Here is a 12,771-nt window from a genome sequence, read left to right as displayed (position 1 = left end):
TCCTAATTGCAAGTGTCTTTGATTCCAGTTTCAATGTTCCAAACATATTATCTCTATTGAAATGCATATCTGATTTTCTTAGTTTCCTGTTTAAATGTCTCCAGTCATCCTATATTCCAGCCATATCAAACTCTTCATGTTCCCCTGAGTTTGACATGTTGCACCATACCTCCATTTCTTGGCTTAAGCCATCCTAAAACTCAGCTCAAGTGCTACTTCTCTGACTCCCCAGGTACAGGTGATCACTTGCTCCTTGGGGCCACATTGTGCCTTGTCCACATAACTTTATTATGGTATTTATCACACAGGGCAGTGGTTATTTACTCGTGTATGTGTCTCTCTCAATAATCTGTGAACTTTGGGAACCCAGGCACCAGCATTTCCCCAAATGTAATAAGATGACTGACAAATAACAGTAATTCAGAAAATAGTGATTAAATGAATGAATGAACTCCCACATGATTTAGACCTCACTTTGCTCTTTACTTCAAATTATCCATAAGTATCTGCAGGTTCCACACCCACAGATTCAACCAACTGGGCAAGTTTGGTTGGATCCGTGGATGCAGAATTTGTGGTTGCAGAGGGCTGACCGTATAATTTCCCCCTTTTATATTATTTATATTTTATGCAAATATTGTTCCTTTTTGCTAGATTTTTAAAAAAGATTTTTAAATTTAGATTTAGAGAGAGAGAGAAAGGGAGAGACAGAGGAAGGGAGAGGGAGAGAGAGAAACATTGATGTGAGAGTGAAGATCAATTGGCTGCTTCCTGCATGCCTCCCACCTGGGATTGAGCCTGCAACCTGGGCATGTGCCCTGTCCAGGAATTGAACCGGTAACCTTTTGGTGCACGGAACAATGCCCAACCAATTGAGTCACACCAGCCAAGGCCCTTTTTGCTAGATTTTAACCAAAAATGTCATCTAAAGTCCACAGGGATAGGGCTGATAACACTAATGAGTGAAGCAGACTGAGTAGGGATGGTAGCAAATTGGGAAATATATTATTGGTATTCCATTTATAGGGTTGCTTCTGCTCAACTCTGGATCATTTCTTCAAGTAGGAACACCAACTAGTATTGCCAGATTCTCCAATTTCTAAAGATATAGGAAGAATCTAGATTTTTATGTGAATTTTCCAGAATTCTAAGTTGACAATGATAAAAAAAATTAAAGGTATGGTGCTGTATCCCAACATGTCAGTAGTGGATCCAGCTATGGGATGCCAGTGTCCTGTGTGCTGTGGGCACTCTGATAGCACATTTGATGTCACTTTCATGTTTGTTTCCTCCATGGTGCTCAGCATGGCATTTGGTTCATGGTAGGTCTCTGTAACTTTAACTTGATTTAGTATTCCATTTTCAGCACTACCTCTGTCTTTCCCGTTCAAGTTTTCTCATTTGCAATATTCTGTTCCTTGATCTTACCCACCCCTCCCCCCCACACTTTTGTCTTATTTCCCCCCCTTTTATATTAGACCTGCTTAAGGTACACTTTCTTCATAATGGCCCATACCAAATATTTTGAGCTACAGCTCTCACTTCTGTGTGTTTATTGCCTGGGCCAATGACTTTGGGTCTGGTAAATGTAATGCCCTACATTTTCATGAACTGTTTTGTGTGTGAGGTCATTGTAGCCTCTGGTGAGATTATAATTTCTTGAAGATATGGTATCCTCATATATTCTAGGTATCCCCAATACACCCAGAAGACTGCCAAATAAACACATGATGACTGAATAAATGAGTGCACACCACCACTTTATAAAGAACTGCAACAGCCCTAGCCGGTTTGGCTCAGTGGATAGAGTGTCGACTTGCAAACTCAAGGGTCCCAGGTTCAATTCCGGTCAAGGGCACATGCCCAGGTTGTGGGCTTGGTCCCCAGTGGGGAGCATGCAGAAGGCAGCCAATCAATGATTCTCTCTCATCATTGATGTTTCATCTCTCTCTCCCTCTTCCTTCCTCCCTGAAATTAATAAAAATATATTTAAAAAAAGAACTGCAATACCTTTATTATTGAAATGATTTGGGCTCCAATTACTGTTATTTATCATCCAGGATTCAGATGACTTAGGGGCCCATTACTAGTCATTATTATACATCTTAACACATAGACTGTGGAACAAAATTCTAACTCTCATTCTTTATTCAGGATGGAGCTCAAAGATCATGATTTTCTGGAAGCCATCCTGACACTTTCCTTAATCTCCCCATTCTAGTCTGGGTTAGTGCCTCTTCCAGCATTCTCTCCATGTATCTATCATAATTCTTATTACACGATTAGTTTACTTGTCTCCCTCTCCTGTTACAGTGATCAATTAGGGAGCAGGGATCATACCATTTGCTTTTGTATCCACTACTAGTAGGTACTATCTACTAATTTCAGTTTTCATATTAGATTTTAAGTATGGACTCTATAGAAGATAGAAACCGGTTACTCAGAATATGATTTAAAAAACAACAACAACCCAAATGCCCATCAGTAGATGAGTTAAAAAAAAAAGCTGTGGTATATTTACACCATGGACTACTATGAAGCAGTGAAAAAGAGGGATCTCTTACCCTTTGAGACAGCATGGAAGGACCTGCAGAATATTATACTAAGCGAAATAAGTCAGTTAGAGAAAGACAATTATCACATGATCTCATTCAAATGTGGAATCTAATGAACAAAATAAACTGATGAACAAAATAGATCCAGAGACATAGCATGGAGCAGACTGTAGAATTTTAGAAGGAAGGCGAGTGGGTGGGAAGATCAACCAAAGAACTTGTATGCATGTGTGCATAACCCATGAACATGGACAACAGGGTGGTGAAGGCCTGGGGTGGGCGCTGGCTAGAAGGGGTCAATGGGGGAAAAAGGAGGATATATGCAATACTTTCAACAATAAAGATTTAAAAACAAAACAAAAAAATTCATCTATCTACTTAAAACATTTTATTCATCCATCCCACCTTTCGATACACAGCCTCTATGAAGTATCTACTTTGTGTCAGGCACTGTGAACACAAAGATTACAGAGCCTGGGGTGAGAGAGCCAGATGTGAACAGCTATAAAAGCCCAGGTGTGAGACTCATCCAGAAACATGTGTGTAATAAGCTAAAGTAGCCAAGAGCAAAGAGCGACCGGTCTTCCTTTAAAAATGGTTTTCTTTTTCTTATCACCTGGACGAAATTTGCTACGCTCATTTAAGCAGTTTTATTTTTCTTTCTAATGTGATGTAAAAAGCCTTTATAATTATAAAACCCGTGGATGCTGAACAACTGGAGAGATGCCAGCCTGACTTGCTCCCAGCTGTAGCAGATCTGCAGCAGCATAATCTTGTTTAGCAGGAGTCTCGGAGGAAGCTCTAAGCCGGCTGGGATGTTTTCTGAAGCAGGATGCTATGGGCTAATTCTTTCTTTTTAAGCCAGATGGCTTAAAGAGGGGTCAAGATTTAAAAAGGGAAGTGACTACTTAAATCTGAAGGCTTTCTCATGGCCATTAGTGGGATGTGCCTTGAGCTTTGAACCTCTGGTCAACTCCCCGAACATCCATGGTGAGAGGCTGTGTGTTGCAATGGGAAGTAAGCAATGAAAATGTGTCTAGTTGTCTTTCTAAAATACACATCTGATCATACTATACTGCTCAAAAGCCTTCCAGGGATCTCTATGCCCACAGGATAAATCTGCCAAGTGGCTAAAAATAGAATCTCAATATATACTCAGTGTAAACTTCTAGCATGACATTTAAAGTTCCTCATCATTTGACTTTCACCTACCTCCCCAATGCTTAACTTCACTGTGCTCCCTGGCACCCAATGTTCCAGGCACATAATGTTGCCAACCGCATCTCCTCATACCAGGTTGTTCCTTGTCTTAATGTCTTTTCTCAGGCTGTTTGTCTTTGATTAAAATGATGATTTTATCCTTCTGTCCTCACCTAGCTAATGAACTTCTACTTGGCCTCCAATACTGAGGCTGGGTGCTGTCTCCTCTCTGCTGTCCCATGCACCCCTGCCTCTAGACAGACTGAATACTTCTTATTTTTTTAATACTTTTTTTTATTGATTTCAGAGAGGAAGGGAGAGGGAGAGAGAGATAGAAACATCAATGATAAGAGAAAATCATTGATCAGCTGCCTCCTGCACTCCCCCTACTGGGGATTGAGCTCTCAACTCAAGCATGTGCGCTTGACCTGAATGGAACCCAGGGCCCTTCAGTCCACAGGCCGACGCTTTATCCATTGAGCAAAACCAGCTAGGACCTGAATACTTCGTTTTTGAAAACACATTGTCTTTTCATTGATCATACCACTATTGTTGTCTCTCTTGTTCTGAATAACTGTATTTATCAGTTTGTTAATCAGTATGGTGCTCTAGGATACAGATCATGGTTTATGTGTTTTTGTAATTTTGGGGACTTGTACAGGCTGAGCTTATGAGAGACACACAAAAACACAAAATATATTACGTGAATAGAAAATACAAGTGAGGTTTTTGGGAGAAATGATATTGAATTCTAATTCCATCTCTAGAGACTTGTGAGAACCCAAGAATGCTCTCTGTGGGACAGGTTCCTTGCTTGGGCAATAACTTGGCAAGGACTTATGTTTGCCTTATGGGGGGAGTGATGCTATTCAGTTAAGACAATGAGTTAAAAGCATTTAGAAAGCAAAAAAGTATTAAAGGAAAGTATACATTGAGTTTCTATTTCTAGCCTTTTGGCAGATTAGATGCCCTATAAACCCTCTCCATTACAAAGCAGCTAAACTTCTGAATAGAATACTTATAAAATACTTTTAAATGACTGGCTAAGCTTGCACATCACTAAGAGAAATCCTCAGTGGCTGAAAATAAAATGGAAATACAAGTTCAGAGAAGAAAGCCAGTACCGGGACTAGCAGTGGGCTAAAGAGTTTCTACAGGCAGCAAAGAGGTAATATTCCGGTGTCCAGAGTGGATAGTGGCATGAAGAATAGGACCGTGTGGGCCCGGAGGCAGAGGTCAGATCAAAGACCCATGCCAAAATGAGGACCCTGAAAAGCTATATCCTAAGCAAAAGGTTAAAGCAAAAATATTAGCCCCTCAACAATGTCAAATATACATATCTGATCTGACTTTGGCTCAAAGGAAGACGAAAGGGAGGGCCTGTTTCTTCATGTCACGTTAAACAGGGCATATTTAAATGTGGAAGAAGTTTTAGTTTAGAAATAACATGAATAAAACTTGATAAATTGGGAAAATAAAAGAGGGAGAGAGAGTCTTCCTGGGTGCCAGGAGGAAGAGCTTGCAGGGTATCTCCAGAACTGTGTGGTGGAGGTGCTCACCAGCCCAGCTCCAGGTCGCTGATAGGGATGTGCTTGTTGGTTGGGACAACTCATGAGATGGGTTCAGCTGGCCATCCTACCTCAATGACAGAAGCCATAAAGGTCATCTGGTTGGCTGATTTCCCTCTCTCAGAGTTCAGGCTCATCAAGCCACCTGTTAATTAAATCATGGTTTTCCACTGTGCCTTTGCTAATGAGAGTGGATGTACTAATTAGCACATTCTGTTATTGTGGGCAGATATATTTCCCATTGTAAATGAGTAACTTGGCATTATGGCATATGAGCTTAATTATCCTGGATACACTGACAAAAATTGAGTTTCAGAGCAGGCAGACCTAAGACCCACATCCAGTATTGTGATAACCCAATAAAGGACTGTTACCAACTGAGGTCATACAAAAAGCGCCAGCTAGTCTCTCTGGGCTCTCTCATATTTATTTCTCTATAAATGCAACTGTAGTGATGTGAACAATGCTGTTGATGAAAAGAACAATAATAGGGGATGAAAGAGACATTTCAGAAGGATAAGCAGATGCATATTAGCACACATTGAAGAGGGGGCATAGCTGAAGGTGGTGGTTTAGGGGCCAATCACAGAAGGCTTCAAAGCTGCTGATTGATTGTGATTGATGTCTTATATCTACAGGACCTAGTGCCTCAGAAGACTGTAGTACTTTATATTCATATTCAAAGCATTAATTTCATCAATTAGTCTAATAATCAGTGAAGCAGATTATTGGACATCACATAGATACACAAAGATAAAGTGTTTTTGTTGAACTGCTGTTATGAGGATATGATAAGATAGGAAATCTGGCATTACAAAGGAGGATCTATGCTCTTTATGCAATAGGGAATAGGCTGACTTCAGCAAAATGGTTGCAACACAGATATTGAGTATACAGTAAATACATTGTGATTGGTACTTTGTGAGATAAAAAGAACTCTATTAGATGGGGATAGTATGGTGTTCTGTGATATCGGGAAAGACTAGGACATTGGAGCTAGAGAGATCATATCAATTAATAGCTGACTAACCTTGTTGGAACTTTTTTGATGTCTTATTTTTTCAGCTATAAATTGTGAACAGTAATGTCTATCTTAAGACACGGTGAGGATGGATTGAAATAATATATAAAGTACTAGAATCACACAACAAGTGTTCAATAAATGCTAACTAAAACTTTTTTCCCCTTTAGGGAAATATGGCCATTGGAAAACAAATAGACATACACAAAATAATAAACAAGGAATGCAAAACCACATATGTTAAATGCCAAATGATTGTTATGAATAGTGAGAAATCTCTGCTTTAAAGAAAAAAAATTAAGTCATGGAGAAGACAGGGTCTGAGCTAGATCTTGATGGATGGGTGGAAGCTGGTTAAGTGGAAAGGAAAGTAGATGGTATTTCAGTAGGTGGCATGAACCCAGGGCCAGAGGGGAGCAAATGCAAGATGTGTTTGGAGAACAGGGTGTTTCACAGCTTGAATGGAGTGGAGGGTGTGTGTCAAGGAAAATGAGAAGACCAAGACAGATGGGGAAGGAATGTAGACGCCAAGCTAAGGAATGCGAAGTTTATACTTGGACAATGTGAAGGCACTGAATGTTTCTGCCCCCAGGGGAGACTCCGTGCATGTAGCAACTTCTGTTTGTGAGCCTAAGTGTTTGTCATATTGTGCTGTTTCTACAACCTCCCAAGTTTGCCTGCAGGGAGCTGAAGTACATGTTCTAAAGTTCTCCACAGACATCCCTGCTGCAGAGCAAGGGGCTTTGGTTGAGGCTGTAACAAATACCATTCACTTTCATTGCCAAAATCCAGTCTGCAACCTTTGAAAAAAAAAAAAAAGTCTCTCTTAGCTCTTCTCTCTGGATTAAATCTCAGAATTAGTTACACGTTTGAGAACATACAATATTCTTGGTAAAATAAATCAAATAAACAAGTAGAAATCAACTATACAAACATAAATCAACTATAGATTTGTAGCAATCTAGTCTTGATTAGTTTGACTTTTGAAATATTTAGAGTTTTTGCTTATTCACATATCAAATATGATAGCCATGTTTCATCTCAATTTGCTTTTGTCTAAATTTCTCCAAAAGACAAATAAGGAAGCAGTTAAGTATTGCTCTCACTTTTCATAATCATAGCTTGTATTCAGCATCTCATCTCCAAAGTCAAAGAAAATAGAATTACCCTTCTTGTTTTCCTGTATTTCATAATGTTTTGGCTGAAAACTTCCCTATTAAGTTATATATTCTATCCATAATGACAGGTATTTGCTTCTGCTTCCTGTTGCATTTTGAATTTTTAAAGAGCAGTTGGTTATAATATAAATAATTTTAGCAACATCATTAAATAAAACTACAAGCATTTGACAGAGTTATTTTTTTTATAGTTGCACATTTGTCCTTAAGCTTTCACGACTGATGAAATATTTTTTTAAAACTTTATGAAAGCTAGGTATAAGCTAAACCAATATTTGATAATGGGATTAGAGGAGAAAAAAAAACACCCTGCATATTCTTCCTAAAGGCAAAGCACATTTTCTGAAAGATTACTTAAACTGTCTTTTGCAATAGAGCTCTATGGTATTATGAATTTCCAATTAATTACTACCAGTAAATACTCAAACTCTTTATAATTAGTGTGCTATGGGAGAAATGGCTTGAATGAATTAAACTAAAAGTCACTGGTTTCAAGGTTTACAGGTCTTTCCTTAACTCTAATTTGGATACATCCACATTATTGTGGGAAAAACATTTAGACTGAAACCTGTTGGGAGTCTCAACTCCAACGTGAAGCCCTGGGTGTCCTTGAAAACAGCTTCTCTGAATGACAGTTTCCATGCTGTATGAGAGAGGGAGAGGCGAATACAGTAAAGGAGAATTGCTATCATCCCTTCCAACTCTAGCCTTACATACATTTACTTAATGAAAACCAGAAAAGAGAGTTTCCCACTTCTAAAACCACAACTCTATTTGATGATTCAACACAGTTTTAGGACTCACCTTGAGGAGAGGGGAGAGAATGGGAATGGCCCTATAGTTCCCCTCCAACTTGACCTGTCTTCAGCTTTGACAAATGCACTTCCCTCTACATCAACCCCAACAATAGAACTTTTGGTGATGATGGTAATATTGCATGCTTGTGTTGTCCAATACAGTAGCCTCTAACTACATGTGTTATTAAGCACTTGAAATGTGACTGAGAAATTTAATTTTCCATTTTATTTAATTCTAAACAGCTTATATTTGAAGTCACATGTATCTAATGGCTACTGTAGTAGACAGCACAGTTAGAGAATCCCTTTCTCTCTTATCAAAGAGAATAGGTGTTTTCTTTCTTCTCTTACCTCTGTTTGTTCCTTCTTAGTCTCCTTGAAGGGGTCCCCTCAATGTCTTGCTCTTCATATATGGTGTTTCCAAAAATTGTATCCCTGGCTGCCTTCTCCTCTCACTCCTTTCCTCTATCTATTTCCTGCAGAACAACTCTTCTTCCTTTAGGTCTCAGTTTAAATGGTACTATCTGACCACACCATCTGAAGTAGTTCCCTATTCCATTATTTTTTAACACTGCCTCCCTCATGTCTTCCTCATGATAAGAATATTTTGTTTCTTTGTTGCCTATCTCCCACTAGACTGTTATTTCCTTAACAGTGGGAACACCTTGTGTCTCTGGCTCCTAACATAGTGCCTGCCACATAGTAAGGGCCTGATATTTATTAAATGAGTTAATAAATGGGTGTTCTTTTTAAAATTCATTTAGAGAAGAAGGGAGAGATAGAAACATCAAACATGAGAGAGACTCATGGATCAGCTGCCTCCTGCACGCCTGCTACTGGGGATCAAGCCCACAACCCAGGCAAGTGCCCTGTCTGGGAATCAAACCATGACTTCCTGGTTCATGGGTCAACGCTCAACCACTGAGCCATGCCAGCTGGATAATAAATGGGTGTTCTTATCCTTTCCTTATTACGAGTCACTAATTCATATCTCCAGACCAGGTCACAGTCTCCTCTACTCCAAACTTCTATTTACCTGCCTTACAAGGAACTCATTACCTCCCCAGATTACTTTTTCTCTTTTATTCCTTATCCAGTTAATGCTTTCTGTCCAACCTTGCAATCAGAAACTTCTGCATTGCCTCTCTAGTGCTCATCTAGCACTTCAATCACCTAATACATGCAATCAATTTACCTGAGAAATGCCTCTCCAATCACCCTAGCATTGTTGCTTTGTTTCAAGCCTACAGAATCTCACACCTGGGCCTGCCAGGGAGTCCTCACTAGGGTCCTCGTAATAGTCATGTGCCCCCGTACTCTCTCCTCATGATGCTGTTGGAGAAAATTTCTTATAAAACAAATACAATCATTTCATCCCTCTTTTTTTTTAAAGCTCCCATTGCTTCCCTACTACCTGAGAAATAAAATCCTCCTTAGTTTCTTTTGCATGGCCTGTGAGGCTTTTATGATTTGGGCTCCAAAAAGTCTTTCAACGTCAACTCTCTACACGTTCTTTATGGTTCATACTCTCCTACCACATGCAACTTCCTATGTGGCCCTGATGGCCAGGCCCCTATGTACCTTTTCACCTGTCTTTCCTCTCTGCTTGGAATGTCCATCCCAACTGAATGGCTTATCCTTCAACAACTCCCCTGGGCACATTTAGCCATCTCCTGGGTGGTGTTCCCTGAGCATTTTGTTTTGGGGGCATTATAGCATTCATCACTTAAAAACAGTTACATGTCTGGCTCCTCTACCAAATGGGCATTCTTAAAGCACAAGAAATACATCCTGTTCAACTTCCTGAAGAACGGTTAACTGCACTGGTTGAGAGCCTGGCTTTGGCTTCAGATACACACCTAAAGTTTGAACTGGGATTTCTGTTTATTAGCTATGAGACCTGTCATTTTAACTTCATCTGGCTGAGCCTCAGTTTTCTAATCCTTAAAATGGAAATAATGGTATGTACATCACGTGTTTTTGTATTCAATGCAATCATGAAAGTAAATGCCTGGACCATACTAATAAGTAAGTTGTGGGTTACTCTTAATATTCCCTCAGCAAATATTTATTGAGCACACATATTTTCAGAGTTTATAGTATGGGTAGAGATAATTATAACACAGACCTGATTATTATAGAATTTATAATCTAGTGGAGAAAATAAGACAAATATGTAAAACTCTAATTTAATAGAAAATATTATAAGTAAAACATCAAAAGTGAGATGATGATCTAGACATAAATAATTTCTGGATGGGGCTTGGAGGAAATTTGGTAAAGGAGATACATTTAATTTACACATGAACTTATGGCTAGAAATACTCAGCTCTACAGGTTCTATGCAGGGACAGATATGGGTTTTATGAACCTTTTACAGTTTGGGGGATCCTCTTTAAAAAGATATAATAAATATTACATGTATAACATTATACTCCTAGAGTTCTGCATTCACTCAGAGTGCTAGTGGCTGATATCTAAAAAGTGCTGAGTAATTATGAGCTCCCTTTCCCCTGCTTCTGTGTCACCAGTACCCAGCACAGTGCCTGGCATGAGGTACAGGGGCTTGAAGTGGCCCATGCAATTGAGGAGCCCTGGAGTTTCAAGGTACATTCACTTGTGGTGCTGTGCTTGGTGCTGGGATTAACTATGAACACGACTTAGTTCCTGACTTCATGAAGCTCTTCTCTTAGTGGGCAGGGAAGTATGTAAAAATAGCTAATTACAATAGCAAACATTCACTCATACACATTTTGGATATGCTTCAAACAGTAACAGAGCAAGTAATTTGATACAGAGATATAGGGTGTAGGATGATGTTTAATGCCAACGAAGACGTATGAATGAAAAAAGTGAGAGAATACATGGTATTTGGAGAAAATGAAAAATTCTCGTTTGACTGGAATGTAGGGCTGCAGTGGAGACCTGGAGGCAGAGGCCAGGTCAGGAAGATGCTCCTGGATAAGGTACACTGAGGCTCAGTTCTCCAGAGACCTGAGCATTGTGCACACTTCCATTCATTTAACAGAAATGTACTAGGCAGACACTGGCTGGGCCTTGGACAATCAAAGCTACAGAAGACACAGTCTCTGCCCCTAAGAAGTTTACACTCTGTGTTATGGGTTAATAGACAACAAAAAAGATATGTTGAAGCACTAAGTGCCAGTACCTCGGAATCTGATCTTATTTGGCAATTGGGTCCTTGCAGTTGTATTAGTTAAGATGAGGTCATATTAGAGTAAGGTGTACCCCTTATCCAGTCTGACTGGTCTTCTGACATGAAGATAGCTACGTGAAGACACAGACTCACACAGGGAGAATACCATGTAAACATGGAGGCAGAGATAGGAGTCATGTGTGAACTGCAAGCCAAGAAACATCCAAGATGGCCAGCAAACCACCAGTAGCTAGGAAGTGGCAAGGAAGGATTCTCTCCTACAGGTGTCAGAGGGGGCATGGCCCTGCTGACAACTTGATATCAGACTTCTAGCCTCCAGAACTGTGAGACCATAGATGCTGCTGTTTAAGTCATGCGGCTTGTTGTAATTTGTTATGGCAGCCCGAGAAAGCTAGTGCATTCCGGTAGGGACTCCATGGGCCGATGTACAGGCAGCTGTGAGCATAACCTGCTTAGTGAGGAAAGGGGGGCTGATCCAATCCCCCTGACTCCTGTCACTTTATGTTATTTTATTTTTATACACTGCCCTTTAAAAAATTTATTTTATTCTGCTTGTCACTTGAGAAAATGGATTTGAAGTATAAGGCTAATAATATTCATAAAGGGTAGCTATCACCAGGCACCTGGGCATTCACCTTGGTATTCAAATAGCAAGACTTCCCATAAACCTTGGTAACAGAATTTCAGAAGTCTCCACACACTTAAGACATATATGCAAGAATTACTAAAGAAAAAAAGTGACAAAGCATTAACATATAAACACATCATTAATTACTATTTGTGAAATTCGTTTTCAAAAATAATATACAAGGAATATCAATGCCTCACTAACCTTTAGCTGTAGCCGAACCCTTAAAAATTCTTCCTTGAAAAGAAACATTCACTTGTTCTCTTCTCTGGGGTGGAGCAGATGTTGGCTTGTACAAATGTCACAGTAGCCTTTTCCTGCTTTAAGTTCTGTTTTCTGCTAATTCCAGGGAAAGCTCTACCTAACAATTAATTGAACACTGATGGATTTTCTGATCCTTTTCTCTTTTCCTCTCCAGGAAAAGAAGTGTAAGATCATTGCTTCACATCTGGCTTTTCCAATTGAGAAAATTCATTTCTTTCACTGATCTATGTTCTCCTGCCCAGACTCTTTAGAAGCAGAGGCTGGTTCAAAACCTTCTTGGACATGGCATTCTTAAAGTTATTCATTGACTAGTTCCTTTGCCCATGGTGAAATCTGAAAGCCAACTTTGGACACTGACGTTAACACAATGTGACTTTAAAGG

General features: G+C 39.6%; 1 protein-coding gene across 12 annotated transcripts in view; it reads right to left on the bottom strand.

Annotated features, from left to right (window-relative positions):
- Positions 1-12,771, bottom strand: part of DLG2 (discs large MAGUK scaffold protein 2) — an 884,334-nt gene that overhangs the window by 358,064 nt on the left and 513,499 nt on the right. The window contains exons 1-2 of one of the 12 annotated variants that reach the window (XM_059708257.1): positions 12,330-12,654; positions 8,091-8,165 (exon numbers count right to left, since the gene is read on the bottom strand). The exons of the other annotated variants lie outside the window; for them this stretch is intronic. Coding sequence (XP_059564240.1) covers positions 8,091-8,164 — 74 coding nt within the window. The 5' untranslated portion in view covers position 8,165; positions 12,330-12,654. Of the gene's footprint in view, positions 1-8,090; positions 8,166-12,329; positions 12,655-12,771 lie in introns of those variants that run through there. 12 annotated transcript variants of the gene reach the window in all.

Source organism: Myotis daubentonii, chromosome 9 (genome assembly GCF_963259705.1).
Source record: "Myotis daubentonii chromosome 9, mMyoDau2.1, whole genome shotgun sequence".
Taxonomy (NCBI): domain Eukaryota; kingdom Metazoa; phylum Chordata; class Mammalia; order Chiroptera; family Vespertilionidae; genus Myotis; species Myotis daubentonii.
This window is presented reverse-complemented; position numbering and strand designations above follow the sequence as displayed.